This window comes from Sarcophilus harrisii, chromosome 2, assembly GCF_902635505.1.
Source record: "Sarcophilus harrisii chromosome 2, mSarHar1.11, whole genome shotgun sequence".
Classification (NCBI taxonomy): domain Eukaryota; kingdom Metazoa; phylum Chordata; class Mammalia; order Dasyuromorphia; family Dasyuridae; genus Sarcophilus; species Sarcophilus harrisii.
The window spans coordinates 516,080,100-516,108,084 of NC_045427.1; the positions used below are offsets into that span (position 1 = coordinate 516,080,100).

Consider the following 27,985-nt stretch of genomic DNA (forward strand, 5'->3'; position numbering starts at 1 on the left):
CTCACATATAAAACATAAACAGTTTGTCCTTATTGAGTCCCTTAAAATTAGCCTTTGATGTTTGTCTTACATTTCCCTTGGATTTTATATGTCACGTTTTCTATTAAATTCAGATCTTTCTACAACAAAATCCTGAAAATTTGGCAATTCATTGAATGTCCTTTTTTTCTGTTCAGGATTAGGCTTAATTTTGCTGGGTATGATATTTTGGGCCACAATCTTACTTCTTTTTCTGTTTAACATATAATGTTATAAGACTTGTAGTCTTTTAATGTAGCTGCTGCTAAGTCTTGTGAACTTCTAATTGTGGCTCCACCATATTTGAATTGTCTTTTTTTTCTTGTTGCTTGTAATATTTTCTCCTTAACCTGGGAGTTTTGGAATTTGGCTATGATGTTCCTGTACATTTTCCTTATAAGATCTCTTTCAGATGGTAATTGGTGGATTTTTTTTCTATTTTTACTTTCTCCTCTTATTCTAACACCTCAGAACAATTTTCTTTAGTTATTTCTTGTATTACTGTATTATCAAGACTATTTTTTTGATTGCAGCTTTCAGGTAATCTGATAATTCTTATGTTTTCTCTTCTTGATCTCTTCTCCAGATCAGTTCTCTTTTTATGAGCTGTCTCACAATCTCTCCTGTTTTTTCATTCTTTATACATTGTTTTATTATTTCTTGGTTTCTTATAACTTCACTGGCTTCTCCTTGCCCAATTCTAGTTTTCAAGGAATCATTTTCTTTTTTTAAGATTCTGGATCTCTTTCTCTAGTAAGCTAGTTTTCTTTTCATGATCTTCTTGTTTTTCTTGCATTGTTTTTATTTCCCCCCTCAATCTCTCTATTTGATTTTTAAAGTTTTTTTTAGTTCTTCTGTAAATTCTTTTTGGGCAGGTGATCATTTAATATTTCTCTCTAGGATAGGAAAAACTTTTGACCTCTAACAATGAAGCTTGGTCTTCTCTATTCCCACAGTTACTTTCTATGTTTGGGTTCTTTCTTGTAGAACTTGTATACTTGAAACAAGGTGTTTGTTAACTCAGTGGAATTGATAAGATAATGGTTCTCTAGTTCACATGTATACTTAGTATGGTGATGTAATGGTTCTCTAGTTCATACATACATAGTATGCTATAATGATAAAATTGTAATAGGGTATATAAAGGCTGAGGGGACTGGAAATAGAGACATTCCATCTTTGACCATCCTCCTGGTGACTCTCCTGCCTCTTGCTCTAAGATCAAGCCTGGTCCCAAGGTCCTCCAGAGAACTAGCCCAGACATTACACTTTCTGCTCTTTCAAATATACAAATGCACACACACACACACACACACATTGTTGTTTGTTTGGTGCAATCACCTCTAGTTCTAGAGTTGGGGTGATGTTACCTCTTGCTGCAGTTCTCCCCTCTGGCCTGAAATCCAAAAACAAGAACAGCCATCAGCATCCCTGCCTCATTGCCTCTGAGCTTACCTGGCTGTGCTGGCTCCTTCTCACCCAGTGCTGCATCTCAATACAGCTAGGCCTGGGCATCCCTCATCATCACAAATTCCTTCATTCTTCTCCAACTTAGACACCTGACTCCCCACATTGGTTGGGGGATGAGGGTAGTAGTAAAAATTCCTGTGGCTGGGAGGGAAATTACCATCCAATCCAGCTAGCCCCAGAGCTGGCTGCTTGATGTTTCAGTGGAACTAGCCTGGAAATATTTATATTTCCCCAGGGGGCCAAATTTCTGCCCTAGGATCTTTTTCTGAATATTTTCTTATTGTCCCATGAAGCTCCCCTGTTCTGCCCCAATTCCTATTTATTTTTACCACTCTGCATTTGCCCTGAGGTGAATTTTTTATTTGTCTTTTTTTTTTTAACTTGTCTTGCTTATTGGGGGAAACCTGGACAGCTTGGAATTTTGTGACTTAGTCTATCATCTTCCCAGAATCCTCTCAAGAATATAGACTTTTGAAGTCAAAAGCCTTGGAGCATGAATGAATGTATAGACACTGTTGACCCTTCCGCACCATGGAACTCTCCTACTCTTCCCTTAAGGATATTTCATTAATGATATTGTCTAATAGTTTTCCTACTGTGTTTTTATCATTCCTTGGTTTTTATATTAGGATTATATTTATCTCATACAATGATTTTTGATAGGATGCTTTATTTCTCAGTTTTTCAAAATAATTTGTAAAGTATGAATATAAATTAGTTTTTTTTATAAGCTTGATAGAATTTTCCTATGAATCCTTCAGAATCTAGAGTTGTTTGGTTTTTTGGTTGTTGTTTTTTCCTTTAGTAGTTCCTTTACAACTAGATCTATTTCCTTCTCTGAGGTTGGATCATTGAAGATCTCTATTTGGTCTTCTGATAGGTTGAAAAATTTATATTTTTGAAGATATTTCTCCATTTCTATTTTCTCAGTTTTATTAGCATATACTTTTACATAATATATGCTGATTCTTTTTATTTCTTCTGGCTTTTTTGTGATTTCACTTTGCTCATTTGCTATTTTAAAAATTTGATTGTCTGCCCTTTTATTTTTAATCAAACTAATTAAATTAATTAAAGAAACAGATTTTAGTTTTATTTATCATTTCTATGTGTGTTTTTGTTTCCAAATTATCTATTTCTCATCTCATTTTTAGTATTTCATCTTTTGTGCTTTTGGGGAATTTGTTTATTTGTTGGCTTTTTAATTTTTAAAAATACATATTCAGTTCATCAATCTTCTCTTTTCTTTTTTGTTAATATATATCTGTAGGGATATGATTTTTTTCCCCTGAGGAGTGCTTTAGCTATATCCCAGAAATTTTGGTGTATTGTTTCATCTTCTCATTTTTTGGTTATATAAACATTGTTTCTGTGATTTGTTTTTTGATTTATTTATTATTTAGGATTTCATTATCATGTCTCCATTTGGCTCTGTGTCTTTTGTTTGTGATCCCAGAATTAATGACTACGTTTTTTTCATTGCTTTATAGTTTGTAAAGGATGTATTTACTATTTCTGTCTTTTATATTTGTTTGCATTATCTCTCTGCCCTAATACGTGATCAAATTCAATGTAGTTCCAAAATTTTTTGCAATTTTGCATTTCCATTTAGAAAATATCACAAGTCTTTTAGATCAACTCTTTCCATCAATTTATTCAGTTCCATATTTTCCTTTTTTATCTTCCTGTCAAACTTATACAGAAGGAAGAGAAGCATATTAAAGTCTTCTCTCATTATTAGGTTACTATTTATATTTTCTTGTGGCTCAGATAATCTATTATCTTTGAATCTGGATGCCAAGACATTCAAGGGGTTTATTTTAAAGTTTAAGTTTATTATTGATATTGGTTTCTTGTCTATGATTCCTTTCAGTATAATAAGGTTACTTTATTTCTCTCTTTTTGAAAGTTTGAATGTTTTGTGAGATGGCATTATTGAAAATTCTATTTTTTAATTCATTGAGTATACAGTAAAAAAATTTTTTCTATTCCCTCACATTTATTTTGTGTATGTCTTTGTTTTTTAAATGTTTCTTATAGGAATTAAATTATAAAGTTTTGTTTTCTTATTCAATCTGTCATTGTTTTTCATTTTACTGGATTATTTAATTCATTTATATTTGAAAGGATGAGAAATTTATAAATTCCTCTATTTGTATTGAATAGTTTTATTTTAATTATTATTTCACTTCTCCATGATTTCTTCAATGTCCTTTGTTTAATCTTATTTTATAGGTGGCCCTATTCCTATTGCTCTCTTCCCTTGACTGCCAATATTCCCTACCATTTGTTATCCCTTCCCTTTGGGGTTGTGTTTATTGATTCCTGCTTTTTTTCCTGATTTTATCTATATATTTCCCCCTCTTTTTTTCTATTAAGTAAATTCCTACTTCTTCTTTTCAACAAATCTTATTCATTAATTGTTTTTAATGTCTTCTTTTGTACCCATTTGCTGAGTTTTCTTTCATTCTTTTCATTAACTATCTTATCTTTCTGTCTATTCCAAATTCTCATTCTTTGGTTCATGACCCCCCAATTATATGTTCTCTTGATTTTCTATATTCCTTCATGTGACCAGAATTTCCAGGGTATCCTCCTTACTCCATACTCTTTTCTGCCTTCACCCCTGTCCCTTTGTGACCATTCACAAAGAAATCTCTTATTGTACTGTCTGTTGTTGCTGCTCTCCCTGGATGTGTATTCATTTATTCCTCTGATATTTCTGTTTATTTGGAGTATTTAACAAATCAATAATCTCATCAGGTCTGGTCTTCTTTCTAACAATGTTTCAAACACCTTTTTTATTATTGAATGCCCATTTTTCATTTCATTTTTTCATTTATTTCATTTTCATTAATCTCAGATTGGCAAATCAACCTAGGCTGAATTCTGAGCTCTGTTACTCTTCAGAATATATTATTTCATTCCCTCCTGGATTTTCTGTGGGTACAAAATAATTCTGTGTTATTTGAATTTTTTCCTTTGTATTTGAGGTCTTGATCCTGGTTGTTTGTAAAACTTCTTATTTCTGAATTGAATTGTTAAATTTAACCACTGTATGTCTTAGAGTTTGCAGCTTTATGGTTTTTGTTTTTCCAGAGGCAATCTATGATTTCTTCCAACTGATATTTCATTTTCTGTGTTCAGACATTCTGGGCAGTTTTTTAAAAAATATTATTTCTTGTTTTATGGTTTTCAGGGTTTTTTTTTTTAATTTGTTATGTTCTTCTGAAAGATCTATAATTCTTGAGTTTCTATGCACCCTGTCTTTGACATCAGCATGTTTTAATTTAAGAGAACTTTTCTATTGATGTTATGTTTTGCTTCTCTTCTTACAGACTGTTTTTCACATCTGTGTATTTGCATTTGCAATCAATTTCTTTCTCTCTCTCCTTCTCTCCCTCCCTTTCTCCCTTCTCCTTTCTTCTCTCTCTCTCTCTCTCTCTCTCTCTCTCTCTCTCTCTCTCTCTCGTGCGCGCGCGCACGCACGAGTTTTTTTCACTGGAATTGGCTATTACAGATTTAAGATTTCCATTCTGTCCATTATTTTTGCTGTGTAGGTCACACAATCTGCCCTCAAAATGTTCAATTCTCTTTTAACCCACTCAGAAACAGATCATAATAGTTCCAGGTTATCTTCAAATTCAAAAGTTTCTCTGTCTCATCAAGTGTTGGATCATTTTCTTTTGTTTTTCATTATTAATTCATAGATGCATGAATTCACCTATTAAATTTGGAGGCCATATTTTCTTCTGTTAATATTTTTACTATTTATTATTTGCTTCCATTTATGGTCTTTGAGTTTTTCTCTTCATGAGGTGTTTGGTAATTTAGTCTTTTCTCTCATTTTTTTTCCTACTGCTGCCCTCTTTCTGACTTCCTCCTTTCTGATGGTGATTTCCCTGGGAGCTAGATCTCAAAGCCTCATCTAAGCCTCTTCCCATGTTAAGCAATTCACAGTTCACAGGCATACATTTCTGCCCCAAGTGACTCTGTAAGGCACCAAACTTACTCCAGCTGATTGTTGGGCTCTTTCCTTCAGACTTAGTGGAATTTTGCACAACTGTCCCCTCCCCTACCCCACCCCACTGTGTTCTAGTCTCCCTTTTTCTCAGTTCTCAGTTCCTCATTTGGTGATGATTCTCCCTAAATTTATTTTAGAGCAAAGATCTTTAACTGAAGTCTGCCACTGAAGAATAGATTTCACCAGATTCATGAACTCGGATGGAGGGAAAATGCATCTTTATTTTCACTAATCTCTATTTGAAAATTAGCATTTTCTTCAATCACAAATGTAGGCAGGCAACAAAAAATTATTCTGTGGTGGATTCTTTAGGCTTCACCAGCCTGCCAAAGGGGTCCATGACACAAAAAAGGTTAAGAATCTCTGCCTTCAAGAGATAATGAGATTTTCCAATGGCCAAAATCCAGCATCAAAGCCAGCTGGTCTGGTACTGATAAATTTACATAATAAAGGCAGGACTGAGGGCCACGAGAGTGAAGCCCAAGAATCTACCCTGTTTTGCTTAGTTTTTGTTCTATCTCAAACTCATTTGTATGCAAGTCTGAGTGAAAGGGGTTTCTATCTTCATTGCAGCTTTGCTAATTATTACCCATGTAACCTTAGTCTTTCTCCTTCTCCAGACTTGTTTCCTCATATGTAAAATGAGACCTTTGGACTGGTGAGACACAGAGTAATATTTCAGATGAAGACCTGGATTTGAAGCCAAAGAATATGGATTAGAAGCCCAATTTGGGGCCTCTGTTCTCTGCCCACGTCTGCTCTCAAATTTTTATAACATGTTTTGATGATTGCACCTACCTTGCTCTGCCATGCCCAGCTCAGCCCAGTGTGATATGTGTTCCATAGTTCCCTATTAGTTCTTCTGGTCTCTTTAAAGACCATTTTGTCCAGCCAAGAACATACCTGCCATTTTTAGTTCCTTTGAAATAAGTGTCCCTCACAATGTTGTTTTACCAAAAATTCTGTTTTCTTCTTTTTTAAATGAGCGATCATCAACGTTAGGTGGATTTAGAGAAGCATTATGATATAATAGTCTCAGAGTCACCATATCCTGCATTCAGATCCTTCCTTTGAAATATATTGGCCCTAGACATGTATATGTCTGAAACAGTACCCCTCAGGGCTCAAAGCCACTCTCTAACTCTATGAGCTACAAAGAAATTTTTCAGTCTGTATTAGAAGGAATAATTAATAATTAGATTAATAAATAATTCTATACTGAGAATCCCCTATGTCAATGAAATGATCATTAAGTCTGCACCAAAAAAGTGGAGTATTCCTATATTTTGTGACTCAGCAAATAAAATCCCATCAGATGGTGGGACAAAAAGGGAAGACTGCTTCCAGAAGAGAAGATTCCCATGTATCATCCACTGGACATTATTGTCATTTTTAAATGAACTCTAATAAGAAGGCAAGAAAGGCAGATGGATATCTATCAGAAAAACTTCATCATAATTCTGGCATCTTTAATTCACACATTGTCCCTTCTCTTCTGGAAGTAGCATTGTAGTCTAGCAGACACAAATGATCTTGGAATACAAGTTTTATTACATTTAAGGGAATTTCAGGGCACATACAGTTGAAAATGACAACTGATAGACATTTTTAGTGGTTAGTCAGCTTAGCTAAACTCAAGCTCACAAGCCCTCATAGGCTGTCCATTATAGAGAGATGCTTCAAATTCCCAAAGACAAATGCTCTCTGTTTTTTGCTGAAATGTGTTCCTGGGAACCTCATGGTAAAGTAGAATATGGAAGAGTGAGCATCATCACTTCCCTAACTTCATCCACACTCCAATTTGGGATAACTGTCTGCCTGTGGTTCTATCCTCCCAACACTAGCTGACACTGGTGCTGCCAGTGCTAAATATGGAAGGGACTATTTCAGCTAAACTTTTAAGTGGGAATCTATGACTGAATGAGATGGGAGTGGGATTAAAGTATTAAGGAATGAATTATCGGTGGGTTTTTTCCTCATCCAGAAATAGCATAACAAGAAAATACTAAACAGCAATAACTATACTGATGGCATTAAAAAATTCTTACAGGAAAATCTTGTCTGTCCCCTCTTGTCTGTCCCTGTAGTATAATGAATAGGGCACTGGATTGGAAAACAGGAAGAACTAAAGCTTAGGCACTTACTTGGTGTGTGACCCTAGGTAAGTCACAGAACCTTTGTGGACCTCAGTTTCCCCATGTACAATATGAGAAGTTTGGATTGGATAATACTTTTCTGCTTTCTTAATATGATCCTATAATATTAGCCTCCCACTCACTCTACTCATACTCTGTCCTCCTGAACTACATTTCTTTGTTGGTGTCCTTCTAGTCTCCAGATGAGAAGGTCCTCAACTATTTAGGCCCAGAGTTTACCCCTCTAGTGTTTTATCAGTACCATAAGGACATTTTAATGATCTCTTTTATTACTGACTCTGGGCCTAGGAATTCCTAGTGTCCTATAATCTACCATCATATTGCTCTAGGACAGATCCTTGATGCTTCCATAAAAATCACAAAATTATATACATATATACATACATGTGTGTGTACATATACATATGTATATACATGAATATATATATATATATATATATATATATATATATATATATATATCACTGGGAGTAGAAAGCATGATAAAATAAAGAGAGCTATAAGGGAGTCTAGGTTCAAATCTCACCTCAGAATCACACAGACAACATGCTTGTGACTTCTAAGGCCCTAGGGAGCCCTCTAAGACTCTAGGTTACAGAATAGTTCCTGAACTGCATTAGTAGGGGAGTTTCCTCATGGAGAACTCTCTAACCCCATATAAATCATAGATCCTCTAAAAAAAAAAAAAGGAAAAAAATGTAAAAGTGTGTTTATGTGTGTGTTGAATACTGTGAGTAGAGCTCTTCCTGTTGAAATTTTCTCCTAGGGACTCTTTCACATATCTGAAAATCCCAAGGAAGAGAATTCCAGAAAAAACCTTCAGATTTTGATCTTTTGACAATCTTTCAAGTGTTGTTCTGAGTTTCGCTGAATTTGATGGGCATGGACATTCCCAGGATTTCACTAGCTGTGTCAGCTTGGGCTTCTCACTTCATGCTTTTAGGGCTCAGTTTTCCAATCAGTAAAAGGAAAAAGAGAGGTGACTATAATGTTTTGGGTTTTGCAAAGAGCTTTCTCTGCAATATCTCATCTGATCCTCACAATATCCTATAAGAGAGATTTACTGTTTTATAATGAGAGACTCAGACTTAGATTATTCTGCTTGCCCTGAGTCATATCACCAGTAATTTTCAAAAGTGACATTGAAACCCAGGTATTCCTGGCTGCAAGTTCAAAACTCTTCCCTACATTATGATGCTCCCTATCAAGAAAGAGAAAAGGAGAAAGACAGTCCTAAAAATATGAGAGACAGAGAGACAGAAAAAGACATACATGGAAAGATGCAGAGGAAAAAGATAGTAAACAACATACAGAGAAGTAGAGAAAGTTTCTTCATGTGAATTGACAATACCTTTCCAATTGTCTATCTGTTTTTCTCTGGGGGACATTGAGTTAGGCACACATTAGGAATTTGGGGGGAGGGTCTCTCTAAAGCCTACCTTAAAAGATAAAATTGCCCTGAGATACTCCCTGCAAATGTTTTTGCCAATATGTACATATATAATCTTCTCATCCCAGCTAGCCTTTAGCCTGAGATAATTGAGAAACAAATATCACAGCCCTTCGAAGTTCTAGAATACAAACATTGAAGAATATGTTTTTTCCCATATTGTGCACCAAAGGATATCCATCTGCTATTGGTCTCTTCAGTTCCATCAGGACAACATAAATTTTGGAGATGAGCATTAATACCTCTGCTCTTATCTTTGTCCTTTAAAGTAGTCTATGTGACCTTAAGTTTGATCAGAATGATAGGTTTTGACATGCAATAATAATAATAAATCGCTATTAAATGACACCTCCAGAAATGGCAGTTTTCCAAATCCTAGGAAGAAAGAGCTGGCAGGGTAGGAGATTAGAAATTCTCTTTGAAAAATCTGAAGTTGAGCAGTTCACAGTGACTCTTCAGCACCTTGGCCAGAGCTGGAGATCCACAGAAGAAGACCTGGACTTTGCCCTTGTTTTCAGCAGCCAACTTTTGGAACACCTGAAGCAGAAGGAGGAAAAAGAAGAGGAAGGGACAAAGGAGATTGGTCATAGATTTAGAACAGGAAGGGAATTTAGAAATAATTTACTTCAACCTCCTCATTTTATAGTTGAGGAAATTGTGGTCTAGAAAAGTAATTGAAGTAGATAGGAAATCTTGGTTGAAGATAGAAACTAACCCAAGTTACTATTACCCTCAAACAAGGCACATAATTTCATTTCCTGGGTCTTTTCCTCACTCTTCTACTGGAATGACCTCCTTTTCTCCACCATGTTCTGTAAAACTTGTAGGGATCACATCATTGTCTCTCTACTGTCTTAAATTATAGCCAAAACCTTGCTGTGATCCCCATGCATGCCCCCCAGTTTCCCCATTTTAGAAATGGAAAAGATCATCCCTATTTTCTCTAGGCGAGAGGGGTAAGCTCCATGGGTAAGTTTCTAGATAGCAAGGAGAACCACAGATGAGTATGAAAGTGCTGGTGTGTGTGATTACTTTAAACTGTATTATAATTATATGATACCGCAAGGTTCTTACTTTGTTCCAGTCTGGTCTCCCTGGCTGGGTCCTTGTCTTCAGCCCAGTGATAGAGTCTTTGTTTTCTTTCTTGGCAAGGAGGTCAAGTGCCATCTGTAGGCCAATGGCCTTCATGTCATTCTTGCCCAGGGCTGAAGTCATGTACATGTGCAACTCCAAGAAATGGCCTGGGGGTAAGAGAGTGTGTTTTGGGGAGAGGCTAATTCAACTGAGCTAGGACAAGATCCAGTTCTACCCCTTCTTGGATTTGAGGTAAGCAATGGAAAGGCTCTGAAATTCATTTATTTAACCAACTTCTAATTCAAAACTTGCAAATAACTTAGGGTTTCATAAGTGTGGGAATTTCTTTCCCAAAACAGATCATAATTCCCTTCCCACCTTCTTTGACTTTCCCTGTCCCTATACCATTCCCAATTTGCTTATTAGGGAGCACCTCATTTGCAGGCCTCCCTGTAAAGTCCCCTGAGACTACCTGACCATCTCAGTTTACCTCCTGGCTCCTCTTTGACCTGATCCATCTCAAGCTTGGTCAGCAAACTCACAAACCATTCAAATGACCTCTGGTCCCGGTTGATCCAAATGAAATCCACCTAGTGATATTAATCCATCAAGTTAGTAAATATGCCATTAACTTTTTTCATTAACTTTTTCAAGATACTTTCAATCAAGTTGATCATCTGAGCACTTACTATGCATAAGGCTCTGAGTGGACTATTTCACATTTTTACATTCACTTCTTATGACAACCACCTGTGATATTACTACTACTAGTACCACCACCACCACCTATTACCTACTACCAGCATTTATTTAGCACTACAAGGTTTGCAGAGTGCTTGACAAATATTATTTCATTTTATCCTCACAACAATCTTGAGAGATACTATTTTTATCCCCATTTTATAACTGAGGCAACTGTGATGAAGGAAGGTTAAGTGATTTGTCCATGAAACACAGCTGATAAGTGCCTGAAGACAGAGGTAAACTCAGGTTGTCCCGACTCCAGATCAGTACTCCACTGAGATGTTAATATTCCCTTACATTCATTTACCTGTAATTTTTTAGTTTATTTTTCATGTGAGAAAGCTAAAACCCAAATAAGTAAAAACAAATCATAAAATCATATATTTCTGAGTCAGAAGAGACCTTGGAGGTCATCAAACCCAACCTGCCCATTTGGCATATAAGGAAAGTGAGATTGAGAAAATTAAATGACAGACAGACAACACAAATCATCTATGTCCTAGCTCTTGACTTTTCTATTGGAATAACTAAGACTGGATGTCGTGTTTAATTATGAAATTCAGCCTGATTCTCTATGTATCTCTCTGATTTGTTGCAGGTGTAATGTAATGGAAAGTGTGCCAGAGAGAGCTGAGTGGAAATCCTGGTTGTTTCCCCCTATTAGATTAATAATTAATTAAGATTAGCTCCTTAAGGGCAAGGACTGTCTTTTTGTATTTTCATGGCTTAGCACAGTGTATGGCATATTGTAGGCTATTAATTAATGTTTATTAAATTAAATTAAAATCAGGAGAATAATACCTGGCAACCACTGAGTAGTTGTCAGGAAACCTTAAAGTGCTATCTAAATTGTAAATTTCTCTTATTGTTATAGAATGGGCTCTTGTCAGTGACTATTCTTTCTTGGTGTCAGCATGTTGCCTACAGCAAAAAGGGTCATAGCTTCTGAAACTCAGAAATCGTGTAGCTGGATCCTCATTTGACAGAGGAACAAACCAGACCCCAAAGCGAAATAATCTATCTAAGGTCACAGGGCTGGCTGATGGCAGAGTTGAGTCTAAAGCCAAAAGTCACCAATGCAGGTCTTGGAGGGACTTCCAAAGGCATTTGAGTTGAACCTCCTCATTTTATGCATGAGGAACCTAAGACCCAGAGAGATCAGTGATACATTCAAATTCACACAAGTACAGAAGGAGGATTTGAATCCAGGCCTTTTGACTACAACCTCTGCAGCTTTACTTGTCACCATGTGGTCTTGCCAGAATCTCAAGAAAATTTCCTTTCTGACCTAGACACTTAAGAGAGAGAGGACATCTTAAATTGCTTTTGGAGAAGTGAGTTTGTAGGATCTTCTTGTCCAAAACTCCCAGCCTTCTGGACTTGCCACATTCTGCACTCAGCTCACAGCCATGGCCATATACCCTGTATCCTTGGCATAGTCCTACACTAAAGAATATGTGGGAAACTCATCTATTCTCTGTCCAAGTTATTTAAAAAAAAAGATGGAAGGAGTTGGATGTGGAACAAATCCTTTAGCAAAACAGAAAAACTAGAGCAGGAATTCTTAACCTTTTTGGTGCTGTGGATCCATTTTGAAGCCTATGGATTATTTTTTTTAGAATAATGTTAAAGTATGAAATATAATACAATGGAAGCCAAAAAGAGGAGATGGAAGTTGTAGCATTTCTCCCATCAATACATCCACCAAAGCAAATAGGATGTGCTTTAAAATAACTTTAAAATAACTCAGTGTTATTTGAATGGCCAAGGAATACTATCTTTCCTTCTATCTCTGCTCCCACAGCACTACATACATTTCCCCCCCTAGAAATTTATTTCTTTGTGTTTGTAGAATATCTCGCCTTCAAAATGAGACATACAATCCTTTATTGGAATGTAAACTTTAGGAGGCATTAGAATCATAGACTCTTAAAAATCTAATAGAGCCTCTTACTCAAAGCAAGAACCCTTTTTGCAGTGTCTTTGACAAAGATTCAAATACTTCTCATGATAGAGAACTCATTCTTCTGAAAGCCAAGTCCCTCATTTTGTTGTATAACAACTTTAATTGCTATGCATAATCTAAATCTTCCTCTCTGCCTTCCCAGATCATACATACTTACCTACCAGTTCTAATTTTCCCCTCAGAAACTATACAGGGTAAGTCTGATCCTTCTTTCATATGACAGCCTTTCCCATCTGTTTTGATTAGCTTAATCAGATGCTTTCTTCCTGATAGATAATTAAGATCCTCTCACAAAAAGGAACAGATGATGAATGGATGGAACAGAGGAGGGGGAGAGTGGGTCCCCAAAGATAGGACAGCATGAGAACATTGGGCCCCTGGGAAAGCAGGATGGAGGAAGCAGGGTTGGGAGAGGCTTTGGGAGAGGGTGTGGCAAAGTAATGAAGGACTCCAGCAAGTTAAAAAGTCATTTTGTTCCTCCCTCCGTGAAGGATATTCTCGATCTAGTTAGTTCTACTTAATTAGAGAAGGATGTGATCCCAGCCACTCCACCCTCAGAAAACCTCCACTTACCTTCTTCAGCTTCATCTCATCATTCTTGACATCTTCATACCACGAATAATGGCAGTTGGGACAATTTTGTTTTCTCTTTTGGTACCTGAGTATAAAGTTAATCAGAGAGGGCCAATGAGAGAGACTGGAAGCTGGAGTATGAAAAATAGAGGAAAAGAAGAACAAGGGAGAAGAGGAAAGGAAAGAAAAAGGGGAAAGAGGGTATAATGGACCAAGATACTGATGGAACATTTTTTTGGTTAACCCCCTACCCTCCCGAAATGCCAGCAGTGATTGTCATGAACAAAGAAGTTATGAGCAGACCTGGGCCCATTGGAATTAACCTTGGCTCCAGTGGCTTGATCTGGGATTTTTTAGGACTTTGGTGATGAGCTCCTGAGACCTTAGAGAACTTCCTTGCTATCTTAAAAATTTCCTTGTTGCTGCTTTTATTTTCTGGATAGTTTTATAATTGTCTTGAAAACTACTTTTACTCTTTGGATATTTGAATATGTTTTAATCAAAGAGGAAGTTTGCTTGACCTCTCTGGCTGTGAGTGATCCAATGTTTCAAAAGTGGAATGATAAGAATAGGCTTGAAATAAGAAAAAAAAAACAGAAGGAAGAGAAGAATGGAGCAAGATTCTCTCTAGACTTCAGCAGATCAAGGCTGGGATGACAAGTGAAATCTGATATAACTGAGGAAACAAACATTCAAGCTTCTGAACATATTGATTTATTAAGTAATGCATGCCAGTTGCATAACAAATTGGGACAAGGCTCCTCAGCTTGACATTGGACCCCAAATGTAGGGGGAGACAGATTTTTATGCTTTAAAGGAAAAGTTACTCTGACATAAACCAGGATACAAGAGTAAGTAATCTGATTTCTAATAGGAGGAAAGATTAGGGATTTTTCAAAGTGGAAAGGGAGAGAGTGAGCAGGTAGACTTGTGATGTGATACAGGATGCCACTCATTTCCTAGGATTAATAAGCAGATGGGATTTATAGAAAAATGAAATTTAAGTCTCAAAATAGAGTCAGTTTTTACAAGACAGAGTCAGTTTGGTACACAGAATTGTCTTACGGGCAAAACAGTACAGATCTCCCACTCACCTGTACATGATGCTCTGCAGAATAGAGGCAAAAGGAGTAATGCCGATGCCAGCCCCAATCAACACTGCATGTTCAGAAGCAAAGATCCGTCGGGTTGGAGTCCCATAAGGACCATCCAGGTAGCACTGGAGTGAGAGGAGGGAAGGGGGAGAATTTATGCTTCTCCTGCCTTTGGAAACATTGGAACTTCTGGATTGCTGAGCAGCCCTGCTCAGGCTCTGGGGACTCACTCCCCCCCACCCCTTTCCTGGGGAAGAGGGGTCTCTTTGAAGAAGCCAGATAATCATCTGGAGAGTCCACTTTGCCCAACCTTCTTACTTTTCAGATACAGATTCAGAGATAGGAAGTGCTTTGTCTATGGTAGCTAAGTCATGCAATGGAGAGGGTTCTGGACTTGGAATTAGGAAGGGCTAAGTTCAAAGCCAGCCTCTGACGCTTGGCTGCGTGTCCCCAAGCAAGTCATTTAATCTTGGTTTGCCTCAGTTTTCTCAACTGTAAAATGGGGGTTAAAATAGCATTTACCTATTATGAGAATCAAATGAGATAATAGTGCCTGGCATGTAGTATATAAAGTTAGCTCTTATTAGGTACTATTAAAATGCATGGCAGAACAGAGATTAGAAAATGGATCCTCTGAGTTAAATATTATATATAGCACAGTAGAAAAATTATTAGACTGATTTCAAATCTGAACTCTGTCATTTACAAGCAAGGCAAAGTTGGAAAATTCACAATCTTTCTAGGTCTCAGATTCCACATCTATAAAATGAGGGAATTGGTTTGAGATCCCTTCAAGCTATAATTCCATTATCTAGTAGAATGGCCCAATGGACAGTTTCCATTTGTTATGTCAATGGGGCATAATGACATAAAACCATGGAGTTAGCACTGGATGGCCCCTTAGAAGTCATCTAGTCCACCCTCCTCATTTCACAGATGCGACAGTGAAAATCTAGAGAGGGTACTGAGGCCACAAAATGAACACATAAAAACCACAAATGAAGTGGAATTTGAATCTGTTGGCTAACATCAGAAACAATTATCTTTCTACTTTTTCTTCACTCTGCCCTTCATTTTATGGATGAGGAAACTGACACCCAGAGAGATTATTACTTGCCCAAGACCACATAAGTTAAATAAGAGATGGGCTAAAATTTGAATTCAAGTCTTTTCATTTTCAACTGAGTGCTCCTTCACCCAGGGATAAACCTTCCAACAGAGCCTCCATTATAGCTCTGGTCTTCTCCATCCTGAGGAAAACAAATGACAAATGTAGATTCTCCCAGGATCACATGACTCACAACTTCTTTAAAGACTTCTACTTGCCCACCCCTTACCCCATGCCCTCTTCTCTTGCATTCTCTTACCTTGATGTTACATAATCGTTGGTTTTCATTTAACAGAGGTAAGACCTATAAGGGACAGAAAGTTGGGCTGGTTCAGAGAGCCACATTAGGTATTTTCCCTGTTCTTGGCCATAACAACCCTTTTTCTATTGCAGGAACTGGGAGGAGGCTCTAATAGTCCTTCCAGCTTTTTTAAAGGTCATCCAAACACTGGACACCAGAGTTACTATGGGGCACTTCATCTGTTCCCTTTGGCAGTAATGCTCTTCCAGGAAGCCAGCAGGAACAAAGGGAAATAGATTCTTGTTGCAGCGTGAGTGATAAAGATTATACACACACTCATCTCCACTGCAGATGGCCCGCTCTTCCTCTACCTCTGCAAGATAGGCAGCCCCCCATTCACGATCACCGGGGGATGCCATGCCATGCTTTTCCTTGGGCAAGGTTATATGAACCCTTCTTCTCCAAAAAAGGATGAAGGACTATATCCTATATCTTAAGGACTTTTAAGAATGCCAGTTTAACAGCAAACTGAACCTTAGAGGTTATAGAACTCAGGGTCCAAGACCAGGGAAAGAAAAGTGATCCCTCTCTATTCCTAACCCCTCTGTTTCCTTCCCCCCACCTCCAGCTTCCTTCCAGTCCCACAGGCTCACACTTCTTGGCTGAGGCTTCTCTTCTCTCTCTTTTCCACAATCAATAAGGTCTTCCTCCTTTTTCTGGGTCAGTTTCTCAGGATTGTAGGACATCAGTTCCACTGTTTTCTCCATGTTAGAGGCCAGTATTCCTTGAGTTGTACTAGCAGAATGAGTATTTAAGATGTGGACCTTGGTTTCCTGGAAACAACAGTTTTCAATTGTTTGATGTTCTGATTGGTTTTCCTGCTTAGACAGCCACCCCTTTGAGTTGCTGTGTCTCATTGGGTACGTCTGGCTCTGATTCCTTCTTTTCCCTTACCCTCAGTCATAAGGTGTTGTTTTATCTTATGCTATTTGTTCAAATGTGACTGATTTATAAAAAATTGCCTTGATGGCATTTCATGGGTCTTTCTTATTTCTATTACAAAATTATAAACCCCCCAGGGGAGGCAGGGATAGAATTTGGCAATGTTGTAAGCCATTGTATACATTACACACACACACACACACACACACACACACACACACACACAGAGAGAGAGAGAGAGAGAGAGACAAAGAGAGAGAGAGAGAGAGAAACAGAGACAGAGAGAAACACAGAGAGAGAGCCAGAGAGACAGACAGACAGACAGACAGAGAGACAGAAAGAGAGAGAAAGAGAGAGAGAGAAACAGAGAGAGAGACAGAGACAGAGACAGAGACAGAGAAGAGTTGGAAGGAACCTTAAAGACCTCACTTGCCAGATAAGGAAAATGAGACCAGAGAGGCTACATGATATTCCCCATAGTTAAAACACACAACTAGAGGCAGATTCTCTGATCCCACGTCCAGTGTGTTTTTCACTGGGCCATACTATCTTAGGCCTCCATACTCTCTAACTACTCCCCTTCCATGTCCTGATGATTTTTTTTCTTCCTCTCCTGTCAGGAGATACCCTCAGATTTTTAACTAAGGTATTAGTACCTGAGAATAATTTATCTTATTTCTCCTCAGCATTTGCCTTTTAATTGAGAATAATTCTAATAGACAACAACAACAATAAAAAGAACCTTAATATAAAAAGTTAATCTGGTTACAGGGAACATCAAGACTCAAAACCCAGAGGAATATAACAATATTAAAGCAGTTACAAGCAAAGCCTCAAATAATATAATATAATATAACTATATTATATAATATATTAATATAAGTACATAATATAATATAAAATAACTAATATAAAGAGTTTACAAAATTATAATTTTAACCATTAGAATTACAGACAACATCCCATGGATCTTCTGGAGGCTAATTACGTAAGTAGCTATGTAATTCTAGCCCCGTGTAGACTTCTATTGCTCAGTAAATTCTACCAACTGACTTTAGGGGGAGTATTTACATTAGTGTCCTAGGCTAGAGGTCTACTGAGTTAGCTCTAATCTACTCCTTAAATTTTCAATAAAGCATTTACACCCTGGAAATCTGCAAACAGGGCTTGACTTTTTTTGTTGTTGTTGTTCATTGTCTAAGCTTAAGTAACAGAGAAGATTTTAATAATGTAGACTAAATTTTAAGTGTGTCATGGGTACTTTTTTTTTTTGACCCGGAAAGCTGGTTCCAGCATATCTCTGAATGGAACCCATGGCTTTTGAGGGGAACTTCCCTTCTTCTTTGGTAACCTACCTGGGGCATTCTCTGACTTTTTCTGAGCTTCAGGTTCTGGGTCAGTCTCTTGGTACCAAAACAGATGGGATCAGAAGCCTTGAAGTAATCATACAGTCTATTTGTCCATTGACCCTGAGATCTGACATGCAACCAGATGGTATCTGGGAAGGAGATGAGACAAGTAGGGAAGAGATATAAAATTGAATTTCATAGGGAAGAAATGAGCATTTATTAGGCACTTTTTATGTGACAGACACTGTGATAAGTGCTTTACAAAAAGCCAATATGCTTTTTGTAAGGGAGCCAATATGCCTCCCTAGAGAAACTGCATAGCTGTTCTCTCTTAAACTCCCCTCCAAACAACTCTAACATAATTCCTCAAAATTCTGGGTTAACAGCACCAACAAAAAGTCAGGTGAAAAAATTTTCTAGCAAAGATAATTTAGGAGGTCATCAGGAAACTTCTGTCTCACCAGGATGCTCAGGCAAGCCTAGAGCTCAGGGTAAACCACACAACTCAAGATGCTCCTTGGAAGTGACTACATTGGTAACAGAAGCAACTCTCAGCCTATAGACAATGAAGAGACAGGACAACTTTCCAACTAAGAGATAGATTGGAAACGACTTCAGTAAATCCTTTGTTGCTACTGAACTCAGAACCTTATTTTGTTGCCCACATGCAGTTCCATACAGATAGCTGTCCTAGGGACAAAAGAACTAATAGCACTTGTAGCTTCTGGAGAGCAAGAACCCTGAGTCATGAGTTCCAGTATGGAGAAGAGTGATAGTGTTGATGGCCAAAGGAGAACAAGGTCGCTTTTTTGGGTTTCTCTCCAGGAGAGCAGTTATGGCACTCCTTGGATACCTATGATCTCCCTAAATTATGCTACTTTGGAAACACCAAACCAAAAGCTAGTTCTAAAAAAGAGCAGCAAAAAATACCTGAAGCTTAAGAACAGTACCCTCTCTATCCTGGGAGCAGAACCCAATTTTAACACAAAGACCAAAAATAGTCCAGAAACTGGCAAACAACAACAATAAAAAGAACCTTAATATAAAAAGTTAATCTGGTAACAGGGAAGATCAAGACTCAAAACCCAGAGGAATATAACAATATTAAAGTAGTTACAAGCAAAGCCTCAAAGAAGGAAATGTAAATTGGATATAAGCCTAACAAGAATTTCTAGAAGAGTTCTAAAAGGATTCTAAAAATCAAGTAAATAGAGGAAAAATCAGGAAAATAAAAGAGAATGATAAAAACAATTATGAACATAGAGTCAAGAGTTTGGTAAAAAAACAAGGCACAAAAATATTGAAGAAAACACCATCTTAAAAACAGAATAGCACAGCTAGTTGGCACAGTGGATACAACACCAACCTTGGAGTCAGGAGGACCTGAGTTCAGATCTAGCACTTAACACTTACTATCTGTGTGATCCTGGGCAAGCCACTTAACTTAAAATTGTCTCACAACAAAAACAAAATCCCAGAATAAGTCAAATGGCTTTTTAAAAAGGCACAAAACCCCGCTGAAGTGAACTTCTTAAAAAGAAGAATTGACCATATGGAAAAAAGAGGTTCAAAAGTTCACTGAAGAATTAGGAATGGGCAAATAGAATCTAATGCACCATATGACATCAAAAAGCAATAAAACACTATACTGGTGGGAGACCTCAATTTTCTCTTCTCAGAAATAGACAATTTTAACCATAAAATAAACAAGAAATGAGATGATAACATTTTAAAGATATACTCTATCTCTAGAGAAAACTTAATGGGAATAGAAAAAAGTGTCTTCTTAGTTATACTCCTCACATCACACAAATTGACCATGTATTATGGAATAAAAACCTTACAACCAAATGCAGAAAAAAAAGAAATATTAAATGCATTTCAGACTATAATGCAACAAATTATAGTTAATAAAAAGCCATGAAAACATAAGTTAAAAATTAATTTGGAACTAAATAATATAATTCTAAACAATGAATGAATCAAAAAACAAATCACAGAAAGATAATTTTTTTTCTTAAAGAGAATAACAAAAATGCATCCTTATAGGATGCAGCCAAAACAGTATTTAGGGGAAAATATATTTTTCTAAATACTTAGATCAATAAAATAGAAAAAACAGATCAATGAATTAGGTGTGCAATTAAAAAAAAAACACTGGGAAAACAACAAATTAAAAATCCTCAATTAAACATGAAATTGGAAATCCTGAAAACTGAAGTAGAGATTAATAAAATTGAGAATAAGAAAATCACTAAACTAACAGATAAAATGAGGAGCTGGTTTTATATGGAGGGGAAGAAAGCCAATAAAATAAACTGTTGGTTAATTTGATTTTAAAAAGAAAGAAGAAAACCAAACTGTCAGTAAATAAAATACAAAGGTGAATGTACCATCAGTGAAGATGAAATCAGAATAATTATTAGACATTCTTTTGCCCAATTATATCATATTATTATATTCCATCTAAGTTAAATGAATGTTTACAAAAATATAAAGTGCCTATATTAATAGAAGCATAAATAGGAAACATAAATAATTCTATCTTAGAAAAAGAAATTGAACAACTCATAAATGAGCTTGCTAAGAAAAATTCCCAGACCTAAATGGATTTACAAGTAAATTCTACCAAACATTTAAAAAACAAAACTATTTGGAAAAATGGGTAAAGGAGCCCAATCAAATCCTTTTATGAAACAAATGTGGTTTTGATGCCTAAAATCAAACAGAGCAAAACTGAGAAAGAAAATGATAAACTAATTTCCTTAATGACTATTAAAGCAAAAATCTTAAATAAAATACTAGCATGGGATTATATCAATACAACAAAGAAAATACACTATTAGCAGTTAGGATAATAGGAAGGCAGAATTGGTCCAGTAGTAAGAAAATTATCAGCATAATAGCCCCTATTAAGAATAAAATAGCATTTCAATAGATGCAGAAAAAAAGCTTTTGACAAAATACAATATTCATTCCTATTAAGAAAGCATAGAAATAAATGGAGCTTTCCTTAAATGATAGTGTTTATCTAAAACCATCACAAGTATTGTCTATAATGGGGATAAGCTAACAGTCTTCCCAATAATATTGGGGTGAAGCACAGATATCAATTATAATCAATGTTATTTAATTTCATTCTAGAAATACTAGCTATAGCAATGACAAGAAAAATTGGAGGAATAAATGGGCAATAAGGCAGTAAAATTTAAGAGATTTGATAGACTAGTCAGGGAATCCTAGAGAATCAACTAAAAAAACTAATTGAAATGATTAACAATTTTATAAAAGTTGTAGGATATAAAATAAACTCACATAAATCATTAACATTTCTATACATTATTAACATTGTCTAGCTGCAAGAGATAGAGAAATTCTATTTTAAAAAATTGCAGACAATATAAAATATTTAGGAGTCTACCTGCCAGGACAAACCTAGGGACTGTATGTACAAAATACAGTTCATACAAATAAAGTTAGATTTAAATATTTGGAGAAATATTAATTTCTCATAGGAAGGAGGTACCAATGCAATAAAAGTGATAATTATATCTAAACAATTTACTTATTCAATGTCATATCAACCTAAATTACCACAAAATTTATTTTATTTTATAGAGTGAGAAAAAATCATAACAATTTATCTAGAAGAACAAAAGGTCAAGAACACTCTTCTCCATACTGGAACTCATGACTCAGGGTTCTTGCTCTCCAGAAGCTACAAGTACTATTAGTTTTTTTGGCCCTAGGACAGCTAGCTATATGGAACTGCATGTGGGCAACAAAGAAAGTAGTTTGGCTGTACCAGATTTCAAACCATATTACAAACCATGATTACAAAGTAATCATGAAAACAACTTGGTACTGGTTGAGAAGTAGAGTGGTGGATCAGTGGAAGAGATTAGGTACATAGTACACAATAGCAATTGTCTATAATAATCCAGTATTTGACAAATGCAAAGATCCAGGATTTTACTACAAGAAATTGGTAGTGGACAAAATGTTCTGGGAAAATTGGAAAGCAGTTTGGCAGAAATTAGATATAGATTAACATCTAACACTATATACCAAGATAAGGTCAAAGTAGGTGACTTAGAAATAAAGGTGATATCATAAATATATTAAAGAACTATGACATATTTTACTTGTCAGATTTATGAATAAAGAAAGAATTTATAATCAAATAAATAGTAAAGAGCATCACGAGATGTAAAATGGAAAATTTTGATTATATCAAATTAAAAAGATATTGCACAAACAAAAGATATGCATCCCCAAAATAGAAGGAAAACAGGAAAATGGAAAAACATTTTACAGAATGTTTCTCTGATTAAGATCTCATTTCTCAGATATATAGGGAACCAAGTTAAATTTATAAGAATAAGGGCCATTTCCTAGATGATAAATGGTCAAAGGATATGAAAATGCAGTTTTCAAAGGAAAAAATCAAAGCTATCTATGATCATATGAAAAAAATATTCTAAATCACTATTGAGGAGAGATATTAAAGCAACTCTGAAGTACTACCTCACATCTATTAGATTGACTAATGTCATAAAAGGAACATGATAAATGTTGGAAAGGTTGTGGCAAAATTGGAACACTAATGTAGTATTGATGGAATTATGAATTAGTCCAACCACAGTGGAGAACAATTTCAAATTATACCCAAAAGACAATAAAACCATATATATCTTTTGAAAGGGAGAGAATTTAGAACTCAAATGTAAAAATGTTTACATATAATTGAGAAAAATAATAAACAATGCATATACAAAAAACCCCCCTTTTGAATATCCTACAAACCAGTCTATCTACAATGCTACAAGACATATCGAGGCCTCCTCTCCATTGATCACATAACTTTTTGTGATCTACTTTATCCCAGAAATGTCACTCTCTCTTGTTAACTTCCCATATTAATGTACTACATGGCATAGAAAGACTTCTTTCCTATATACTTTCTGTAACTTTGTCTCTAATAGCAGACTACAGTCTTCTAGGATTTGCCCAGTGAAAGGAATTTCTAGACCAGTATTTCTAAAACAATCTGGTTACGGAAAACCTGGGGCTTAAAATAGAACCAAGAAACTCCTATCTGTTATTCCAAGGAACTTCATGGTCTGTAATACTTTTAGGATAAAGGGTGCTTGCAGAAATTTTAGAGAAAATATGAGAAATTAAGCCTAGTTTCATATAGAAAATAACAGTTTTTGGTGTTAACATGATTTCACATTTAATATTCTAAAGGGATATGTAAAATAGCACCATTATTTGATTATAGAACCAAATCTACTCTATTAAGGCAATTAAGTGGCACAGTGTACCAGTCACTGGATTTAGAATCAAGAAGACTTAAGTTCAAATCCAATCTTAGATACTTATTATCTACATATCTCTGGCAAGTCACTTAACTTCTCTCTGTTTCCATTTTTTCTTCTCTAAAATGGAGATGATTATACCTATATCCCAGAGTTGTGAGGATCAATGCCAGCTATTACTATTATTATTAACATCAGGATAATATTGATGAATACTACTCTTGATTAATTCTATAAGGAGGACTTGACATATCATGTTTCCTGAAGAACTTGAATTTTGTTTTTATTTTCTTTGGTATCATGGGGCTTAAAGCTAGAGGAGAAATAAGAGATTATCTAGCCCAAAAATTAACTTAAAAATGAAAAAAAAAACTAAGGCTCGGAGTTTGCATGCGTACTCTGTTCCAGACACTGTCCTAATTGCTTAATGTGTAAATTCTCTTAGGTGGCATTTGCAATTTAAATAAAGTTCTGACAAAATGTGATTGAATGAACAATGGCTTTGGAATCAGAGAAACAAAGTACAAATCCCACCTCTGACACTTATCCTACTGACTCTAGGCAAGTTCTCCATGAGCCTCAGCTTCCTCATTTATAAATGAGGAGATTGGACAAGATGGCCTGGGCAGCCCCTTAACTCTAGTTGTGTGATACCTATGATTCAAATCTACGGTTCTATGAGAATTACCACTTGGTTTAAGTCAAAGGAATGCGTTCTAATTTCAAACATCAGTCAGTAGGTAGGAGAGAAATTTGGAGCCAGAGTCCTTCCCAGAGTCTCTAAAATCACTCTCTATAGGCAGATATCTATACTGTACACATGAACCTTATTCTGTCTATAGAAAGGTGGTTTTGGTCTCACTCCAGATGGCCAACCTAATGAAGAAAAGGGGGGTAGTGGGGAAACATGATCACTATGAGCTCTGTAGGCAGTAGCATCTAAGAAAGAAAAAAGCTTTTTGGATTCACAATTTCTCTTAGGCAGAGTGAATGAGACGATGTTAGGGGAATAAGGACATCAGGATTGTAAGGTAAAAGTATCATTCTTACAGGTAGGTGACAGGCTGTCACATGTCCCTGACACAATCCCTTCCTACCTTCTTGCTCTGGAGCACTGCTGATGGTGAAAGGATGCCATTCATACTTGGCAATAGCTGGGATGTTCAAATACACGTAGTCTCCGGGCTTATAGCTGAAAAAAGAGGGCCGCTTAATCACAAGGTGAGTGACCTGGGGTTGGAGAAAATAAATTGAGTCAGACAAGCATTCAGAAGCAAGAATTTTAGTAGTGAAAGAAAAGAGAGTATCCTAATGGAAGATTTTGAGGATGTTAGAGCCCAGTGAATTAAATACCCTCATTTTACAGTTGAGGAAACTGAGGAAAACAGCAGCTAAGTGACTTTCCCAGGCTCTGATAGTAAGTGTCAAAGTTCAGATTTGCATTCAGGTCTTCCTGATATCAGATCTAGGACTCTATCCATTGCTCTATATTAGTCATGGAGAATACTAATCTATTAACTGGGAAAAAAAAAAAAATGTGAGGAGCAAGAGGTCAGGGCAGAAATGGAAATGGGGTGTGGTGCCTTATAATCAATTATGTAATGACTAACATCTTTCTTATTTCATTCTACAAATTCTACAAATCTCTACATTCTCAAATAAGATAAACCTATGATCTAATCATAGGTTTAAGGCTGCAAGAGATCCTAGAAGTCATTGAGTCCAACCCACTTGAACTTTTCTCTTCCAACTTCTGTTCCTTTAAATCTTCATTGTGATGAATTGGAGTACAATACATAAAAAGTTAGGGGTGATGATAGAGGACGACCAATATACCTTGGAGGAAAGGAGGTTGGCTTCCACAATACTTAGGGCTGCCATGTGGGACAACACCAGCCCCACACCTTTTTCCAGGAAGAATAAGAGACCAGGGACCAGCAGCCACTTCCAGAAACTGGGTCCATGAATGATGAGCAGCACCCAGATAAGAATGTAGGATAGGTGGGTCCAGTAGAATACCTGTAAGAAAACAGAGAGAGATGCTGGCTGGAGGTGGTTTCAGATTCATCAAGGAACTGTCCTATACTACACTATGGGAAGGTTGAGGCAGGCAATGGGATAATTAGTACCAATGACTTTTTTTTATTGGTTGAGTTTGCCAGAATCAGGACAGTCTTGGCCATTCATTCACTAGGGACAGGAATTTCAGCCAAATGAGGCACAAAAGAAAAAGTGTTACTTTGATTTATTGTCTAGAGTAGAATGAGGCTCCCCACAATGAGCCAAAGGGTTAGAGACCTACCCAGTCGAATGGTAACAGTGCCTATCTACTATCTGGCCTCCTGAGGACAGTGCTCACTGACCAGAAAAGGGGAGTCTTGACCTGGAAATAACTAGCCTCTCCCCCAAGACCTTCACTGGCCTTTTCCTCTTTGGGCCCTGCAAGTTTTGCCGTCTATCATAGGTAGAAAAGGCCTGACAGAGATATTAAGAGGATGAGACTGAGAAAACTGAGAATTTATTCAAAGCCAAATATTTTGACTTGAGCATGAAAATACTGTTATACAAATGAAAATGACATACAAATAACATGTAAACATACTTATAAGTCTTTTGTTCACTGGGCCACAGCTCTGGGGAAAGCTCAAGGAAGATAACTAGAATAAAGAATATGGAATGGGAGAGGAGCAGATAGTCACAGACACGGTCCTGAGAGGGTAGATTCTGGAGGGATGGGAAACCAAATATAAAGGATGCCATACCTCAAAGTGCCCACTCCTCCGGACAAAGGGACAGGAACATACAAGCATGATGAGGATGAGAAGCTGCAGAACAATGCCTGTGAGGGAAGCTGTGCCATGGACCCAGCCAATGCCAGGCCGAGTGGTGAGGAGATATTCCCAGAATTGGAAGGGATTGTCCACTAATTGAGCCAAGCGCACTAGAAAAAAATCCCAGAATGGGAAAAACAGACAGATAAAATCCTTCTGGGTACCTGGGACAACTATGCACAGTAGATAAAAGCCAAAGTCTATGTTTTGAAGTTCAGAAGCCAGCAGCCACCAGTAGACTCATTAGTTTTCTAAATCACACTGAACTTTCTTTCTCCTACTTAGCATTTAGATTCTTAGTCATACTCTAATGTTGAAAAAGGATTTTGGAGATCTTTTAGTCTAGAATTTGAGTCTCTTCCATCTCTTATAATAGCTAGCTCAGAGCTGGGCACACAGCAGACATGTTTGTTGAATTTTTTCATGAAGACTCATTCAGGCTTGCACAGAGCCACCTTCTGCCCTCTGCTTGCCTGTGCTCTTCAAACTTACAGTGAGGAAATGGAAACTTGAAGCAGGTGAGTTCCTATTTAATTAGTATCATATATACTGACTTGAATTAGGTAGGTATTTAAAGGGTCTTCTTGAAAATGTTGTCATTTTGTTTTCTTCCCTGGTCCCCATCCCATCAATAGGTAACAAGACCATCAATACCTGCTACCATTGAAGAGAGCCACTGACATTTTCTTTTTCCAGACAATCCTCATTGTCCCCCTCTTCAATTCCCACTTAGTACAAGATGCCCACTGTCAACTCTAGATCATTACACATTAAGTACCAACCAAGTATGTGCTTAGCTAGAGAATCATTATCTCATCAGTCATATTGAGTCTTAAGCATACCTTTTCAGAGTCCCTGCCCTCTACAGGGATAGCCCACTTGTCTTTTAAATGGCAATCATTTTTAGGAACTCTGGTCTTGCTTAGCTCTTTACAGGCCCTGCCTACAACCTTGCTCTTAAACAGAGCTGGAGGCAAAAATACTTGGGTAAATCATCATGATGCAGGAGGCAATAACTCTGGCAAAGATGGACAAGTGGCTATGAGCAATGATTCTTCCTGCTTTTGAAAATCAGTCCACAGATACTAAATGCTTGTTGATGAGGCTAAGAATTGGTCTTATCATTCTAGAAAGCTAGTTTGAATTATGCTAAAATGCAAAAGTGCTTAGACTGTCCATATCCTTTGAGCTAACAATCCCCCTGCTAAGCATATACTCAAAAGAAGTCAAAGACAAGAAGATCCTATAATTACTCCATCATATTCATAATGGCACCTTTTTGTGGTAACAAAAGTCTGGAAACAGAAAAATTGCCCATCAATGATAGAAGAGCCAAATTGTGGTATGTGAATATAATGGAATACTACTACACCATAAGAACTGACAAATGTGACATTTTAAGAGACACATGGGAAGGTCAATATAAACTGTTACCAAGTAAGAGAAGCAGAGTCAGAAAACCATTTCATGTTTTCAAAGGTTCTGAGCCCGGGAACCTTGGATAGATTTAAAGGGTTCCATGAAGTTGGATGGGGAAAAAATTACATTATTTTTCTCCCATTAACCTGCTTCATGTCTCTCCCATCCTTCATTCAGAACTAAAGGGATTTTCCTAAAATGCAGG

The 27,985-nt window shown here is 36.7% G+C and overlaps 1 protein-coding gene across 1 annotated transcript in view; it reads right to left on the reverse strand.

Annotated features, from left to right (window-relative positions):
* Window positions 1-8,114: 8,114 nt before the first annotated feature.
* NOX5 (NADPH oxidase 5) overlaps window positions 8,115-27,985 on the reverse strand; it is a 41,302-nt gene continuing 21,431 nt past the window's right edge. The window contains exons 7-17 of the mRNA XM_023498421.2: window positions 26,293-26,471; window positions 25,367-25,549; window positions 24,628-24,760; window positions 18,216-18,358; window positions 16,572-16,751; window positions 15,937-15,981; window positions 14,570-14,694; window positions 13,476-13,560; window positions 10,683-10,782; window positions 10,193-10,359; window positions 8,115-9,655 (exon numbers count right to left, since the gene is read on the reverse strand). Coding sequence (XP_023354189.2) covers window positions 9,524-9,655; window positions 10,193-10,359; window positions 10,683-10,782; window positions 13,476-13,560; window positions 14,570-14,694; window positions 15,937-15,981; window positions 16,572-16,751; window positions 18,216-18,358; window positions 24,628-24,760; window positions 25,367-25,549; window positions 26,293-26,471 — 1,472 coding nt within the window. The 3' untranslated portion in view covers window positions 8,115-9,523. The remainder of the gene's footprint in view (window positions 9,656-10,192; window positions 10,360-10,682; window positions 10,783-13,475; window positions 13,561-14,569; window positions 14,695-15,936; window positions 15,982-16,571; window positions 16,752-18,215; window positions 18,359-24,627; window positions 24,761-25,366; window positions 25,550-26,292; window positions 26,472-27,985) is intronic.